Source organism: Dipodomys spectabilis, unplaced genomic scaffold (assembly GCF_019054845.1).
Source record: "Dipodomys spectabilis isolate Male_0828 unplaced genomic scaffold, ASM1905484v1 ptg000006l, whole genome shotgun sequence".
Lineage (NCBI taxonomy): Eukaryota > Metazoa > Chordata > Mammalia > Rodentia > Heteromyidae > Dipodomys > Dipodomys spectabilis.
Window position 1 is genome coordinate 5331936 of NW_024870683.1, and position 14577 is coordinate 5346512.

Genomic DNA, 14577 nt, shown 5'->3' on the forward strand with positions numbered 1-14577 from the left:
TGCCCTCTGACTAGGTGACTCTGTACCAGCCCTTGCCCTGAGTCAGTCAGACCACACAGCCAGAGTGGTTTTGTTTTCAGGGCTAGTCCAAACCTTTCAGTGAGACCCCCTCATGCCCAAGACCTTTTTTTTTTTTTCCTTTTTTTTCCTCTTAGCCTTTTCCCACATTCCCCGGCTTCATGCACAGGGAAGGACTTTGTGACTCCCATAGCATCCCTCTTGTGCCTTTACATGAATTGTTTCCTCTGCCAGCATATTCTTTCATTGACCTACTACCTCCATGCATTCTAGAAGTCTGGAAATGCTGTCATCTTCCCTAAAGGCCTTTCCCCCCCACTCCCTCCCATAGTAGACTCCGTACTCTTTCTGGATACTTCTTAATTGCCCTGCATCCACCACAGCTGCAGCCTGGACAGCATCATGGAGGGATTTTACTTTCCCCTTCTTATCCTGGCGATCTACAAATACCAAGTGCATGAATGAATCCCTGTCAGTTTCTTCTCTAGGCAGCCTGGCTGGGTCAGCACATCGTGCTGCTCCATTCCTGGTCATACCTTGAACCCAATGAAGTGGCAATCATGAGTAGAAGTCATGCCACCGTGTGAGTCACTGAGAGGGAGGCAGCATATAGCTGCCTTAGAGGCTGATGGACCTAAGCTTGCATTACACTTCCCTCAACATACCTGCATCTGGCTTCAGATTTCCAGCTCAGAAAATGTGCTGCTATCCTTGTGATGGGAAGGCATGTTCTGGTTAAAAACAAAACAGGAGCATCCTTCTGGTTGTTGCCATTCTTTTGGAAAATCAATGCTACATGAGTTTATCCATCGGGCCTCTGGGAACGTCATTAGCATGAGTCATCATCTCTGAGTCTAAGCAGGTCTGAGGCCCTCGTGAGACCATGTTTACCTCTACAGCTTGGTGAATGCTGAGATAAAGATTATCCTGCGAGACCTCTGGGGGCCAGACCCAGCCTCTCATGGTGACATCCTTTCCGATTTCTAAAGTTGAAAGTTCCTTACGATTTGTAAAATGCATCCAGGAGCTTGAGGAAATGATGTAGTGGATTTTTTGTTGTTTTGTTTTGTCAGTCGTGGGTCTTGAACTCTGGGCCTGAGCACTGTCCTTGAGCTCTTCAGCTCAAGGTGAGCTCTCTACCACTTGAGCCACAGTGCCACTTCCAGTTTTCTGGTAGTTAATTGAGATAAGAGTCTCATGGACTTTCCTGCCTGGGCTGACTTTGAACCATTATCCTCAGATCTGATCCTGAGTAGCTAGGATAATAGGCATGAGCCACCAGTACCTGGCTGCAGTGTTCTTAAAGAATGACTAGGTTCCCTTATTTGAAATAACTAGTATATGTCTAGGATCTTATCAGATGAGCAGAAGAGCTCAAAAGCTATGTACATCTGACCATATAATATGATGCTAAGCGAAATGAACCCTATTGGACACAGAAGTTTTTCTTTGTTGTTGTTTTTAATGTACTAAGTGATTTTTTTTTGTTTCTTTTATATGTTCTTCCCCCTGTGGTATATCCCCTGTTGTCACTGTACTTGATTTTGGTACCCTGCATCTTATATATACACTTATCTAATTTGGGGAGGGGAAGGGGAATACCAAAATGGTGAAACAAGGACACAGGATGGCCCATTGCAACAATGATACTCACAAGACACTATGTTGAAAATGATCGTTACAATCTTGGCTAGGAGGGAGGAGTCGGGGAGATAAAGGATAGTAGGAAAATACAAAGGAGGGGGTAAAACTATTTGACAAGAAATGTACTCATTACCTTATTATATGTAACCATGTAACTATAACCCCTCTGTACAGCATCTTTACAATAAAATATTTTTTTAAAAAAGAATGACTTTTAGCATAAAAACATACAGCTGGCTGGCCCGTCCATCTGTCTTCAGGACTTTGGTACAATAGGACTTGATTGCAGTCTCTGTAGGTGTCATGGGTAACTCTGTGGAGCTGCAGCGTAGAAGACCTCCACTCCAAGAAAAGACTGAGGATGAGGTCAGGCTGGGTCTGGAACTTTCTGAGGAGCCCTGCCTCCAATTCTTCCTCTGCTTTATGGCCAAATGTTTCATGACCCTGTGATGGCTTGCTTTTCCCAGCTGATTTCTGGAATCTAGAAATGTCCAGTTCACATTATGCTTCCATTAGCCCCATGTTAGTTACCAAAATGCTGGCACAACTAATACAATGAACTTAAATGATGTGTTAGATTAAGTCTTCATCTGTGAGAGATGTGTATGACCCTGCTCCCCCTTCAAACATATCCCAGAATTCAGGAGCCAAAAGAGCCAACGGAACCCCATGCTGTAGTATACCCCAAGCCCCCAAATTCTGACCATATACATGTATACATGTGCTCAGTAAGTCACAATCATTTCTCTAAGGCAACCTGAGAGTTGTTGCTTAATGATGAAGTTGAGTAATATAAAAGATTAAATTACATTTCAGGGCTAGCCACTTTTGTGTGTGAGCTTGAACTCAAGTACCTCCACTTCTGGTGTTTTTGCTGCTTTATTTGGAAATAAGAGTGTCATGGACTTTTCTGACAGACTGCCTTTGAACTTCCATCCTTAGATCTCCTGAGTAGCTAGGATTGAGGTGTGAGCCACTAGCACCTGGAAGGAATAACCATTTCTTCATTGCAGTTTTGGCACACAATGCATTAATTTCTTATTGAACTTCAACAGATATGGATGTTAGAGACCTTTAGGCCAGATGTACAAGCAGGGGTTTGTAGTTGTCTTTACCATTCCCTGCAACGTCTGACATGTTAGGCCGCTGCTGTCTCCTTACCTTCTCTGTTTTGTGTTCTTTTGCCCTCACTCACTTGGTTCTGTAGGCCATTCCATAGGGCCACATCAGTATACTTCTACCTCAGTGCCCTTGCATGGGATCCCCCTCGCTTTGTACCCTCACTTCCTTCAAGGCTGTCTCTTCTCAGATGGCTCATGTCAGTAAGTTCTTTTATGATCATACCTCATCCTAACCTCATGGCTTCTTCATTCTAATTTTCTTGCTCTCCATTTCCACAGCACAAATCACTGTCTGACATTCTGTCTGTATGTTTATGTATTTGTGTAGTGCAGCTCCTTCCATAAAATGGAGGCATTGTACTATAAGGGCAAAGAATTTGTCTCTGTGTTCACTGCTATCTCCCTAGAACCTAAAGTAGTTCCTGGCACTCCATTCATTAGAAATTAATATAGGTATACATTGAAAGAATGAATGAACAAAGGCACAAACGAGTGAATCACAAGTTGTTTTTTTTTCCTTAGGACTGTAAAGATCATCAACCAACTTTATATTAGATCACTTGATCATTAAAGCACAGGAGAGTTATATGACTAAACCAAAATGGAACTAATTCATTGGCCCACCATGAGAGCTTTTAAAAGATCTAGAATGTATTGAAATATTCTTGTTGGTTATGCAGAGGAAGATAGAAAGCTTGGAGAAAATAGACTGATGACATACAAATTGAGTAAAGGAGAGGTTTACTACTGAGCGATGGCAAAGCACTCTGACACAGAAGCATTGCTGCACTAGACTTAGCATACAGAGCACCCTGCAGGTTATAAATGAGCACTGTTACAGTCCTGTTAAAGAGCCATTCTTTCTCCAAGATCCTTCTCTACCATTCTCTGTTTATTTGTTTTGCTAGTCTCTCTCCAAAGTGTTCTTCTGGCTTCTCCTTCCATATTTTAAAAATTTACAAGTGTTTAGTCCTGAGCTAAGAGGTTTATTTTGTTGTTGTTGTTCTAGTGAGATCATGTTTATCGAAAGCTGAAACAAAGTGGTGGCCTGGTCTCAGGGCAATTTTAGATAGTAAACTCATCCACATGCATACACATCACGTAAAGCAGAGGACTAAGCAACCCTGTGCTTGTAAAAGAACCCAGCTGACAAGGAGCCTGGTGATTTTGCTGTCTTGGAGAGTTCTGATCACAGTGTTGCTTGTGCTTACATAGACATCCTTGGAATCTTTTCTTTCAACCAGATTAGTTGTTTATAAGTCACAGAATGTTTAGATACACAGCACATACTTTAGGAATGGGGCCAATTAATTTCTCTTTAAGCAGAGGGGAATATGAAGCATGGCTAATCTTAGTGAAGTACACCCTAGAGATAAAGTGACATTACTTTGACTTTGAAGTTAGAACTTAGGAAAATGCAGTATGAATGTGTTTAAGTGTGTGGAAGAGAGGTGGGTTCACCACAAGAAATACAGAAGAAACTTCCTTTGATTTGTCTAAAAACCTACCTCTTGTGTGTCTTTCAAAATCTTAAAGTCTGCCTTGTGCTACTCATGCTTTAGACCATGGAGGGGTGATTCTCAGCTGATTACTTGAAGGTTCTTGCAAACCATATAGGTCCTCTGAAAGCTGTGTCCACACCCAAAACAAAAAGCACAAAGCACAAATTATCTTTACCTCACTACTGGTAACTCTGATAACAAGAATTCTACTGTCAGGGGTCACTTCTCTCTTCTCTTTTCCTGTGGTACACAAATGCTGGACTGTCCGTATGACGGGTTAAAACCTATACCTCTTTATCATAAGGCAGGGATTCAGTTCTGATAGGAGAGACTGACGAATCATAAACCTTTGTACTCTGTGGGATAGAGACTATAAAAGGAAAGTCTCCCCTCCCCCAACCCTGATCATTGGCATTTGGCTAATAAATAAAAGCCAATGCAAATCTCTACAGATCTGTCTGAAATGGATAAAATCATAGCATAGTACCACTCTTGGGTCAAGATTCTAATATTGACTCATTCGTTATCAGCTGGCATAGGTCCAACATGGTTTGCTAGCAAGGTGATGTTTTAGCTGTGCTTAGTCTCCCTCACAAAACCCATTTTGCAGGAATGTTGCTTGGGTTTGGAAGTTCAGCCTGGGGTCATACATAACAAAGCTCACGGGCCCAAATGGGGATTTTGCCCATGATTTAAACTAATGAGTCTCTTATCTTGTTGTGACCCATTATGTTCACAATTACGCAAGCAGAGAGTCAAATTGTGCAACACATTTTAGATCTGTCATTTGTGTGAGGGGAAATCTTGCTGACTGCAAGTCTCACACATAGATGGAGAATAAGAGCAGTCCTAGCCCTGCCAGGGTTACACAACTAAGTCTTATTCACATTAATATTTTAGTCATGTTCCTTGGAAATGAGAACATTTGGTCACTAGAGGTCACCTTAGTGTCATTCAGTTTGACCTGTTTGGCAGTCAGGCATTTTACAGAGGAAGAAATTCAGATATCTAAGAAGACAAATAAGAAATTATTCAGCTTTACTTGTTATTGAAGAAATGCCAAGATAGGTGGTTTAATCTCTCAACTTGGCAAAAATGTAAGAATAAGTTATGTTGCCTGGTTGGGGTAGCCCCATTCACAGCTCAGAGAAGGGTCATTAAATGCATTCAGACTTTACCAACACCTTAATGTATGTCACACAGGACATCAGAACCCTTTCACCCAACTCCTTCTGCTAATAATTGAAATCCAGGAATTTAAGGGAATTGACTGGGGACAGTTTAAAGCTATGTACGTGTGCAAGGCTTGCAGCGTTGAGTGGTAATACTTTGAAACACCCTAAGTATTTTAATGATAAAGCTTTCCATGAATCATTTATCTATTCATGTAGTAGATTTTTATTTTAAAGTGATGTAAAATATCATGGTTATCCCAATGAGATATTTGTGATCTACCACTCACTGAGAAAAAGTTGCAAAACAATGGGTTCTAATAATTAAAAACTACACTGAGAATTCATAGTAAGAAAAAAATCTAAACTGTATTACTACAGAGATTTTTTATTTTCTTCTTTAATTCACTTGCATTTTGTGTTGTCTATACAATGAAGATCTGTTTGTGGAACATTTTTTCCATGTTTTCAAATACATTTTTATTTTTATTTTAATTTTGTTGTAAAGGTTATGTACACAGGAGTTACAGTTACATAACTTAGATAATAAGTAGATTTCTTTTTGAACAGTGTTATCCCCTCCCTCATTTTCTCCCATACCCCCCATCCCCCCTCCTGTCTCCCTCAAGTTGTGTGAAGTTCATTTCTAACATAGTGTCTAGTAAGTATCACTGTTGCATTGATTCATCCTTTGTTCAACTATTTCTGTTTCCCCTTCCCTTACCCAAATCAGATAAACTTATACACAAGACAAAAAGCATAGAAATCAAAAACAGTGACAACAAGAAATAAACCAAAAGGGAAAAAAAGGAAAAAAGAAATAACTGCAAATGGTACATAAAAAAACCCCACAAAACTCTGAGTTCATTTTGTTAAGCACCATTTTATATGGTCATATGCACATAGCTATTGAGCTATTGTGGTCCTCTCCTAAGAATATCCTCCTATGTTCTCACTGTGCAATGCTTAGAGTAATATTTAATTAACCATGTCCAACCAAGTGTAACTGTATGTCTTTTTGGATTAACATGTAGATTTATGGACATATTCTATTAATTACAAATGGGGGAAGCATGCAGCCTGTGTTTCTTTGGGTCTGGCTTACTTTTTCCAAGTCCTTCCATTTCCTTACAAATGAGGTGTTGATTCCTTATTTTAGCTATGGTAAATAATGCTACAGTGAACATGGTTTTGCTGGTGGCATAAGTGCTGGCTGGTTTGTGATCATTTGGGTAAATGCCCAGAAGTAGGATTGCTGGGTTCTAGGGAAGCTCTATGTTTAGTCTTTTGAGGAACCTCCATACTGCTTTCCAGAGTAGTGGAACAAGTTTACACTCCCACCAACAGTGCAGTAGCATTCCCTTATGGCCACATCCCTGCCAGCATCTGTTATTATTAGTTTTCTTGATAATGGCCATTCTAACTGGGGTGAGGTGAAATATCAATGCTATTTTGGTTTGCATTTCTTTTACAGCCAGAGATGTTGAGCATTTCTTCATGTGTCTGTTGGCCATTCTTATTTCTTCTTTGGAGAAATCTCTCTTTAAGTCTTTAGCCCACGTATTGATGAGGTTGTTGTTTCTTTGAGGATTTGGGGTTTTTTGGGGGGGGGGATTTTTTGAGTTCTAAGTATATTTTAGATATGAGGCCTTCGTCTGCTGTATAGCTAGTAAAAACCTTCTTTATGGAGCATTTTCTTAATTGTCACTACCCAAGAAGGTTGCTAGTTTGGTATCCTGGCACAAGAGAAGAAGGAAAGGGAATTGGGGACTGGGTCAGAGGAAGAATCAGATTGATTGGCATTTGTGACTTGATTAAAGTCTGGGACTAAAGCTAAATATGAGCCATTCCAAGATTCTCTTCAGACCAATTTTATTCCATTAGTGGATAAGGAGAGGGATCTGAGATAGCACAGTGGATTTTATCTACAATTCTAGTCACAAATTTACTTTTCAGTAAATCTCTATCAGATATTAAAGAAAGACCTAAATATTTGATAGTTCCAGGAAGTTTATGAGCTAGTCTCTCTTTCATTCAAAGAACATTACAAAGCACCTTTTTTTGCCAGTCCTGGAGCCTTGAACTCAGGGCCTGGGCACTGTCCTTGAACTTCTTTTGCTCATGGGTAGCACTCTACCACTTGAGCCACAGTGCCACTTCTGGCTGTTTCTGTTTATGTAGTACTGAGGAATTGAACCCAGGGTATCATGTATGCTAGGCAAGTACTCTACTACTAAGCCACATTCCCAGCCTTATAGGGCACCTTTTTTTGTATTTTTTATTGGGTTGCTGGTGATCAAATTCAGGGTCTACTGCATGCCAGGCATGCTTGGAAAGTTCTCTACCATTGAGCTAGATCCCCAGCCCCCAATTCTCATTTCACAGAGATATGATTAGAGGTATTTATGAGCTGGGTTAAATGATGGTGTAGCTATTTTAAAAAGTAAGTAGTAGCTGGGTGCCATCGGATCATGCCTGTAATCTTAGCTACTCAGGAGGCTGAGATCTAAGGATCATGGTTCAAAGCCATTCCAGGCAAGGAAAGTCCATGAGACTCTTAATCTCCAAGTAACCACCGGAAAACCAGAACTGACACTGTGGCTCAAGTGGTAGAGCACTTTGCCTTGAGCTGAAGAGCTCAGGGACAGCGTCCAGGCTCAGAGTTCAAGCCCCATGACCACCACTAACAACAAAAAAGTAAGTAGTAAGAGTGCAGATTAGAAGCATCTACTGTTTTCACTCAGACAAGGGAAAGAATCTGATATCACGGAAGAGAGTAGACTCTGAAGAGAGGAAAGAATAGAAAAGTACCAGAAACCATGCAGGAGGTCACAGGGAAGCACAGAGGTAGGTACAGAGGGAAAAAGAAAAAGCAGCAGCCAAGACCTCTGAGCTGCCCCATAGTTACCCTGTTAGGGAAGAGACCATTGAAGACTGCAGTACAAGACAAAATGAGAAGGTCCTGCATTGCCAACAGACCACCAACTCTAGCTGTGAGAAAAGCCCACACATCCAGCAAACATTAACACCAGCACAAGGCTATGTGGGGCAGAGACCATCCTTGTAGGGAAGGCTTAGTGAGGAAAGGCATTGTGCAGCTTCTCCGCAGCGAACTGGGAGGGAGTCACTATGAGAGACTGGCATCAGAGCATGGCCCAAGGGCTCACTGGACACTTCACCATAACTTTTGAGTAAAATTTAGAAGCAGTGGTTGAGAAGAAAGAAGTGTGTCTGAAAGGACCCTGTAAACAAGTGTAAAACACCGGGAAATTACACTGTCAGCTTCCACACTGGAAGCAGCAGTCGTACAGGTGATAGGGGTTTGATGCGAAGGTTCCAAGTAGCACACAGCAGAGGCACTGATCTGACACCTCTGTGTTCACCCTGGGGAACGTGTGTCTCATGATGCCAGCAGAAGCCACCCTTAAAGGCATCTGAGACCCCAAAGACGGCCCTCCCAGAGGTTTGTCCGTGAAAGCCTTGCAGCTTCCTGTTGGATCACACCGTAGAGATGCTGTTTTCACCCTAGGAGAAGAGCAGCCGCTTATCACAACACGGGCATAGACTGCCAGCACACTGCCATGAGAGACAGCTGCGACTCAGAAGACAGAGGCATGGCAGTTGTCCACAGCTCCATCCTACCCTGCCAGGAGATAATCCCAATACCACAGCCAACATAACCATGATCCTTTGAGCGAACGTCTACCAAGTGCTCCTTCTCCAGGGCCTGCTCTCTGGCTGTATGTGGAAGACAGAGCTCCCAAATCGAAAGAATATGATTTCCTTTTGTGAAGAGAGGTTGTTGAAACACTGCACTATTGAGTCCCACTCTCCTGTGTGCAAAACCTACCTCCGAAAAACATGATTTGTAAGTCACCAGCTGATATTTCATGACGAGTTGGCTTTGATGCCAACTGTTCCACGAAATAATTTTCTTGGCTTTCAGAATATAGGTGCAGTGCAGATGTAAGCTGTCTCTTCAGTCCTTTTGTATACTGAGTCTTCAGCCATCTTTCTTGATTTTATGGCCAGGGAAAATGTACTTCAGCAGGTGGAAAGGACCCAGGAAGAAGTTCTGAATGATGGCTCCAACTTCACTGCTTAAAATATGTCTTGCCCTTTTCTTTTTTAAGTCTATCCTCTTCACTTTTTTCTTCTTGTTTTTTCCCTCTGGCCTCCATGTATTATCTCATCCTATGAAGAATTAGAGAGGATGGCTCCTGAACATATTGTGAAATGTGCATGCTGATTTCCCTTTCCAACAAAGAAACAAAAAAATAATCTCCAGCCCTTTCCCCTAAAATCCATGGTGTGTTCTCCAGGTTCATTTCTGTCTTTTGTTATGGAGTGAGGATTGGATGAAACAGAGAAAGAGTCTGGAACACCATGGGAGGAGGACAGGGGCAGAAAAGAACTACCAGACTTTGCCAGACTTGCATGTAGGGGCTATTTTCCCAACTTTCCAGCAAAACCAGTTTTAATTACTGTAACAGGGCTGCTGTTGTTTTCTACTGACCTTTGGCTTAGTAAGATTGGCAAGGGACGGACGTGACAATGTCTGACTTAGAATAGTTGCTGGAGGATCCCTGCAGCATTCAAACCTTAATCTTCTGCTTAGGGGCAGGTGAGTGGCCACAGCCAACATCATCTTTAGAACAGGAGTCACTGCACCTAGAGAGGTGGAGTGGGGTAGTAGAAAGAGTCAGTTATATGCCCTTGGGAAAGATTTTCTGTTGGAGTTGCAGCTTCCATAGCTAGAAGATGGGAATCATAATAAGCTTGTGTTCATGGACCTGTTGCCAGGACTAGAAAAGATGTGATGGGCAGCTTGGCGCATGCCAACTGAGTAGTTGCTTCTTCTCTCTCCTAACTTCTGCAGGTAGAATTTGCCTGCTGACTATAATGAAACTCTAGACCATTCTAGTTCCTAAGGAAACAAGGAGGCAGACACCAGAGCTCTTCCCATCCACGTTTTTTTTCAAAGCTACATTGGCAGCTCCCAAGATGCTGACTTCATAGACGAGTGACCAGCATCTGTGTGAAGGCAGTGGCAGGTTCAGGGCATCTGTGAGCTGCAGGGAAAGGAAATCATCAGACTTGGTGTCACTGAAGAATGGCAAAGCTGGGTACACCCTAGTTACTGGTTTAAACAATGAATTTCAGCAGATTCCTGCTCCCCACCTCCCTTTAGGATGTGGCCCAGAAGTAGGAGCAATTCAGAAATGTAAGGCTGTCTAGATGATGGACAACTTATCAGTAGAGCTCCCATCACCTCTTCTGACCCCTGAGTGTCTGAAACATCTCCCGCACTCTCTGGAGAGGCTCTTCTGTTGACTCATTTATCCAGGCAAATGAATCAGTAGTTTTATAGTGGGAGTTGCTATTGTTTGGGATAGGAAAGTTGAATTTGGGACCTTGGCATGGGTGACAAACCAAAGAGTGGCTAGCAGTATGGCTTCTGTAAGTAATACCTATGTTCGGAATTTCTGTTAAATGGAATTATAGTCTCGTTTTCTGAGCCAAAAGTTTTTCAAACTGCAGAGGAACCAGCATAGTTTTTGCCTTCTGTCCTGTTAGTGGAGATTTTAACAAATTTTGTGCATTTGTGTGGACTTTATCTACTATGCACTTTCACCTCAAGAACTAAATGCACCCTACTTGTGCACCCTGCTTCTCATGTAGGGTTCTCTGCCTGTACCCTGAGGGCTCCTAAGTTAGGCCGAGCCCTTCCTCTCCCCTGTATCCTGAGTGCTGTCCCACTGAACTGGGTGTGCTTTCCACAGCCCCCAGCCAGGTCTCTCAGCACCTGTGCTCAAACCACCCGTCCCTTCCTCCATCTGTTCTGATTCTGTAAATCAGATGGAGCAGAGGGAACACTTCAGAATCTGTTTTTCACAAGAAAGACACCAAAGTACTTCCAATACAGTCAGCCTAAGTTACATACTTTTATAAACATTACTGATGCCCTACTATAACTGTTTGGCCTGGCTGGGACTTTCTCTCTTAACTTTCCACAATTCCTAGAGAAGGAAGTTGGTACAGAATGAGTCCTGCCCTTTTCTCCTGCTGAAAAGCAGCTGCTGCAGATACCATGTAATACAAGAGGAGATTGACATGTTCCAAGGACAGTGCTAGACAAATACCATGTGTTTGTCCTCTCCTGCCTGGCTCAAATACCTGTAGCATGTTCTGTTACTTGCTACACTGGTAACTCCAGGAACACAGAGGCTGCTTCTCAACCAACTGGTTGGCCTCAAAACTATTTGATGCAGGTTTGGTACCTTGTATTGAAGCTTGGGATGAAAAGCATTTCAAATTTCAGATGACTTTTGAATGTTAGCATGTTTACACATTCATAAGACTCCTTGGGGATAATGCCGAAGTCAACATGAAATTAATTCCATGTGTAAAAACCTTATACACATGGCCTAAAGGTATTAATACACCTTTCACAGTGACTGTCACTTGAGATCAGGTGTGAAATTTTCCACTTGTGGCATCATGCTGGCACTCAAAAAGTTTCAGATTTGGAGGCATTTGGGATTTCAGCTTTTTGAAGAAGGGGTGCCCAACTCATACTGGATCTCAGACAGAGGTGTTTTAACATATGTGTTTTCCATTTTAAGTCATTTTTTAAAGTTATATGTGTACACAGTTAAAAACATAAATAATACTGAAGGATACACAATAAAAAAGTGAGACTTCCAGCCAGGAGCTGGTGGCTCATACCTGCAATCCTAGCTACTCAGGAGACTGAGATCTAAGGATCACAGTTTGAGGCCATCTTGAGCAAGAAGTCCATGATACTTTTGTCTCCGATTCAGCATGAAAACAGCCAGAAGTAGAGCTATGGCTCAAATGGTAAAGTGCTTACCTTTAGCAGGAAAAAAAAAAAAAAAAAAGCTCAGGGACAACTCCCAAGCTCTGAGGTCAAGCCCCAGCACCAAAAAAAGGAGAGAGAAAGAGGAGAGAGATTTCACCTGTGATGGAACCTTGCCTCCTGCTAAACAGGTAAGTCCAGATCAGAAGTCAGTGTATATATTCAGATTCCTGTGAGGAACATCCTCCATTTTCCTATTCACTGCCTCTTAGCAGTAGAAGGATACTGGGAAGTTATAGAAATAACACAAGTTGGAGTTGTATGTGGCTTGACAGGTGAATACTGGCTTTCTCAGTAGCTTTACAGAAGCCCATTTCATTGCTAAGAATATTATTCTTATATTCATTAAGTCTTACCCACCCCCATTTTGAAAAGAAAATAAGTGATTCTCTAAGTGAATGTGTACCATAATTGTTAAATAGGGCCTAACTTCCAAAGGAAAAATTAAGTTCTTTCTTTTTCAGGGAAGTGTGACCATCAGTGATCATGAAGAACCCCTTTGTGCACCTTGTTGAGTCCCTAGATCCTGCACAACCAGAAAAGAAATTCTTCAATTTGAATAAATTGCAGGATTCAAGATATGGTAGGTACATACTCTCATGTAATTGTTCTGTTTTAGTAGTTGGAATATTACTAGCTTAATGATTAAGCTTTGTAACATATTACCCTCTAGGAGAGTTGGTAGAGGGAGATAGCAAATGAATGGGAAAATGTTCTTGGATTAAGCATACTGGTATGTGTATGCAGACACACACACACACACACACACACACACACACACACTTATATTGATGACTTTTTTTAGTATTTTTTATATTATATACATATAACACAGTATTTATATGAACTTACCAATCCATGCTCTGTAAATTCCATATAAGATCTTGTTTATAAAACTTAAGGATTAGGAAGCAGAGTCTCAGGGAGCGCTACTGACATAGCTCAGGTAACAAATTATTTGAGGTGCAGAAGGAAACAAGAACCAAAGTCGTTTTTATCCCAGACTCTTTGTTTATGCTACTTTTGTTGCCTTTTCCAAATCATATTGGTAATTTTCCTATACCAAGACCAAACTTCTGTTTTGCACATAAAATTAATTTTCTTTAATTACTATAATGCTATGTTAGAAATTTCAGCTGCAGGTGACCATGTTGTGATATTTAGGATCTTCCTTTGAAAGATGTCTGCAGATATACTGGAAGTTCAATTACAATAATTGTAAATGGGTTATTTTCTCAGTTTTTGAGCTTTAGTTTTAATAAGGAATAGGTTCTGTACATATATAAATGTATTATTACTTGATAACTAACTGATAGTGAGATGTGGTGAGTTAAGGAAAACTTCATGTTATTGCAACCCAAGGCAAGGCAACCATTTAAAATGAAAAATAAACTAGAATATTTTGGTTTGCTTATTCACCTCTGAATATTTTCTGCTACCAAATATCTCCAGTGGCCTTACTATCCTTAAACTGTCAGTTACTTTGTCCTTTCCCCTGTTAGTAGAATAATCTGATGCTTCATATCAAGTTTATGTACAGATTGAGCTCAAAGAGAGCTTCTTATCTTAAGGTGCCTTACGATTTCATTTCAGGTTATTTTCTAATGCTTTCCCCTTTATTCCTAGGACGCTTACCATTTTCTATCAGAGTTCTTCTGGAAGCAGCTGTTCGGAACTGCGATGAGTTTTTAGTGAAGAAAAATGACGTTGAAAATATTCTCAATTGGAATGTCATGCAGCACAAAAACATAGAAGTGCCATTTAAGCCTGCCCGTGTGATCCTGCAGGACTTTACGTGAGCCTAATGTCACTTTTCTTCCTCTTCCCCTCTTGTCTGCCTTTCGATGACTATAAATTGTCACCCAGTATTTAGACACTTTTGAAAGAAAAAGGTGGCTCTTCCTACATCCACAAGAGTAAACTGGGATTGTTTCCTCCCATTTCTAGAAATGCTCACTTCCCACCATGGCCTCTTTTCTGTGACATACATAACCCTCCCATTAAAAAAAAAAAAAAAGATGTTACCTCAGCTGGGAATGTGGCTTAGTGGTAGAGTGCCTCTCTATCATACATGAAGCCCTGGGTTTGATTCCTCAGTACCACATAAACTAAAAAAGCTAGAAGTAGCACTGTGGCTTAAGTGGTAGCCTTAACCAAAAAGAAGCTCAGGGACTCAGGACTCAGGCCCTGAGTTCAAACCCCAGGACAGGTTAAAAAATAATAATAATAATGTTACCTTA

The 14577-nt window shown here is 41.3% G+C and overlaps 1 protein-coding gene across 1 annotated transcript in view; it reads left to right on the forward strand.

The window, feature by feature from the left end:
- The window catches only part of Aco1 (aconitase 1), a 49491-nt gene that overhangs the window by 7468 nt on the left and 27446 nt on the right, over positions 1-14577 (forward strand). The window contains exons 2-3 of the mRNA XM_042697610.1: positions 12802-12920; positions 13964-14132. Of these exons, the coding sequence (XP_042553544.1) occupies positions 12824-12920; positions 13964-14132 (266 nt within the window). The 5' untranslated portion in view covers positions 12802-12823. The remainder of the gene's footprint in view (positions 1-12801; positions 12921-13963; positions 14133-14577) is intronic.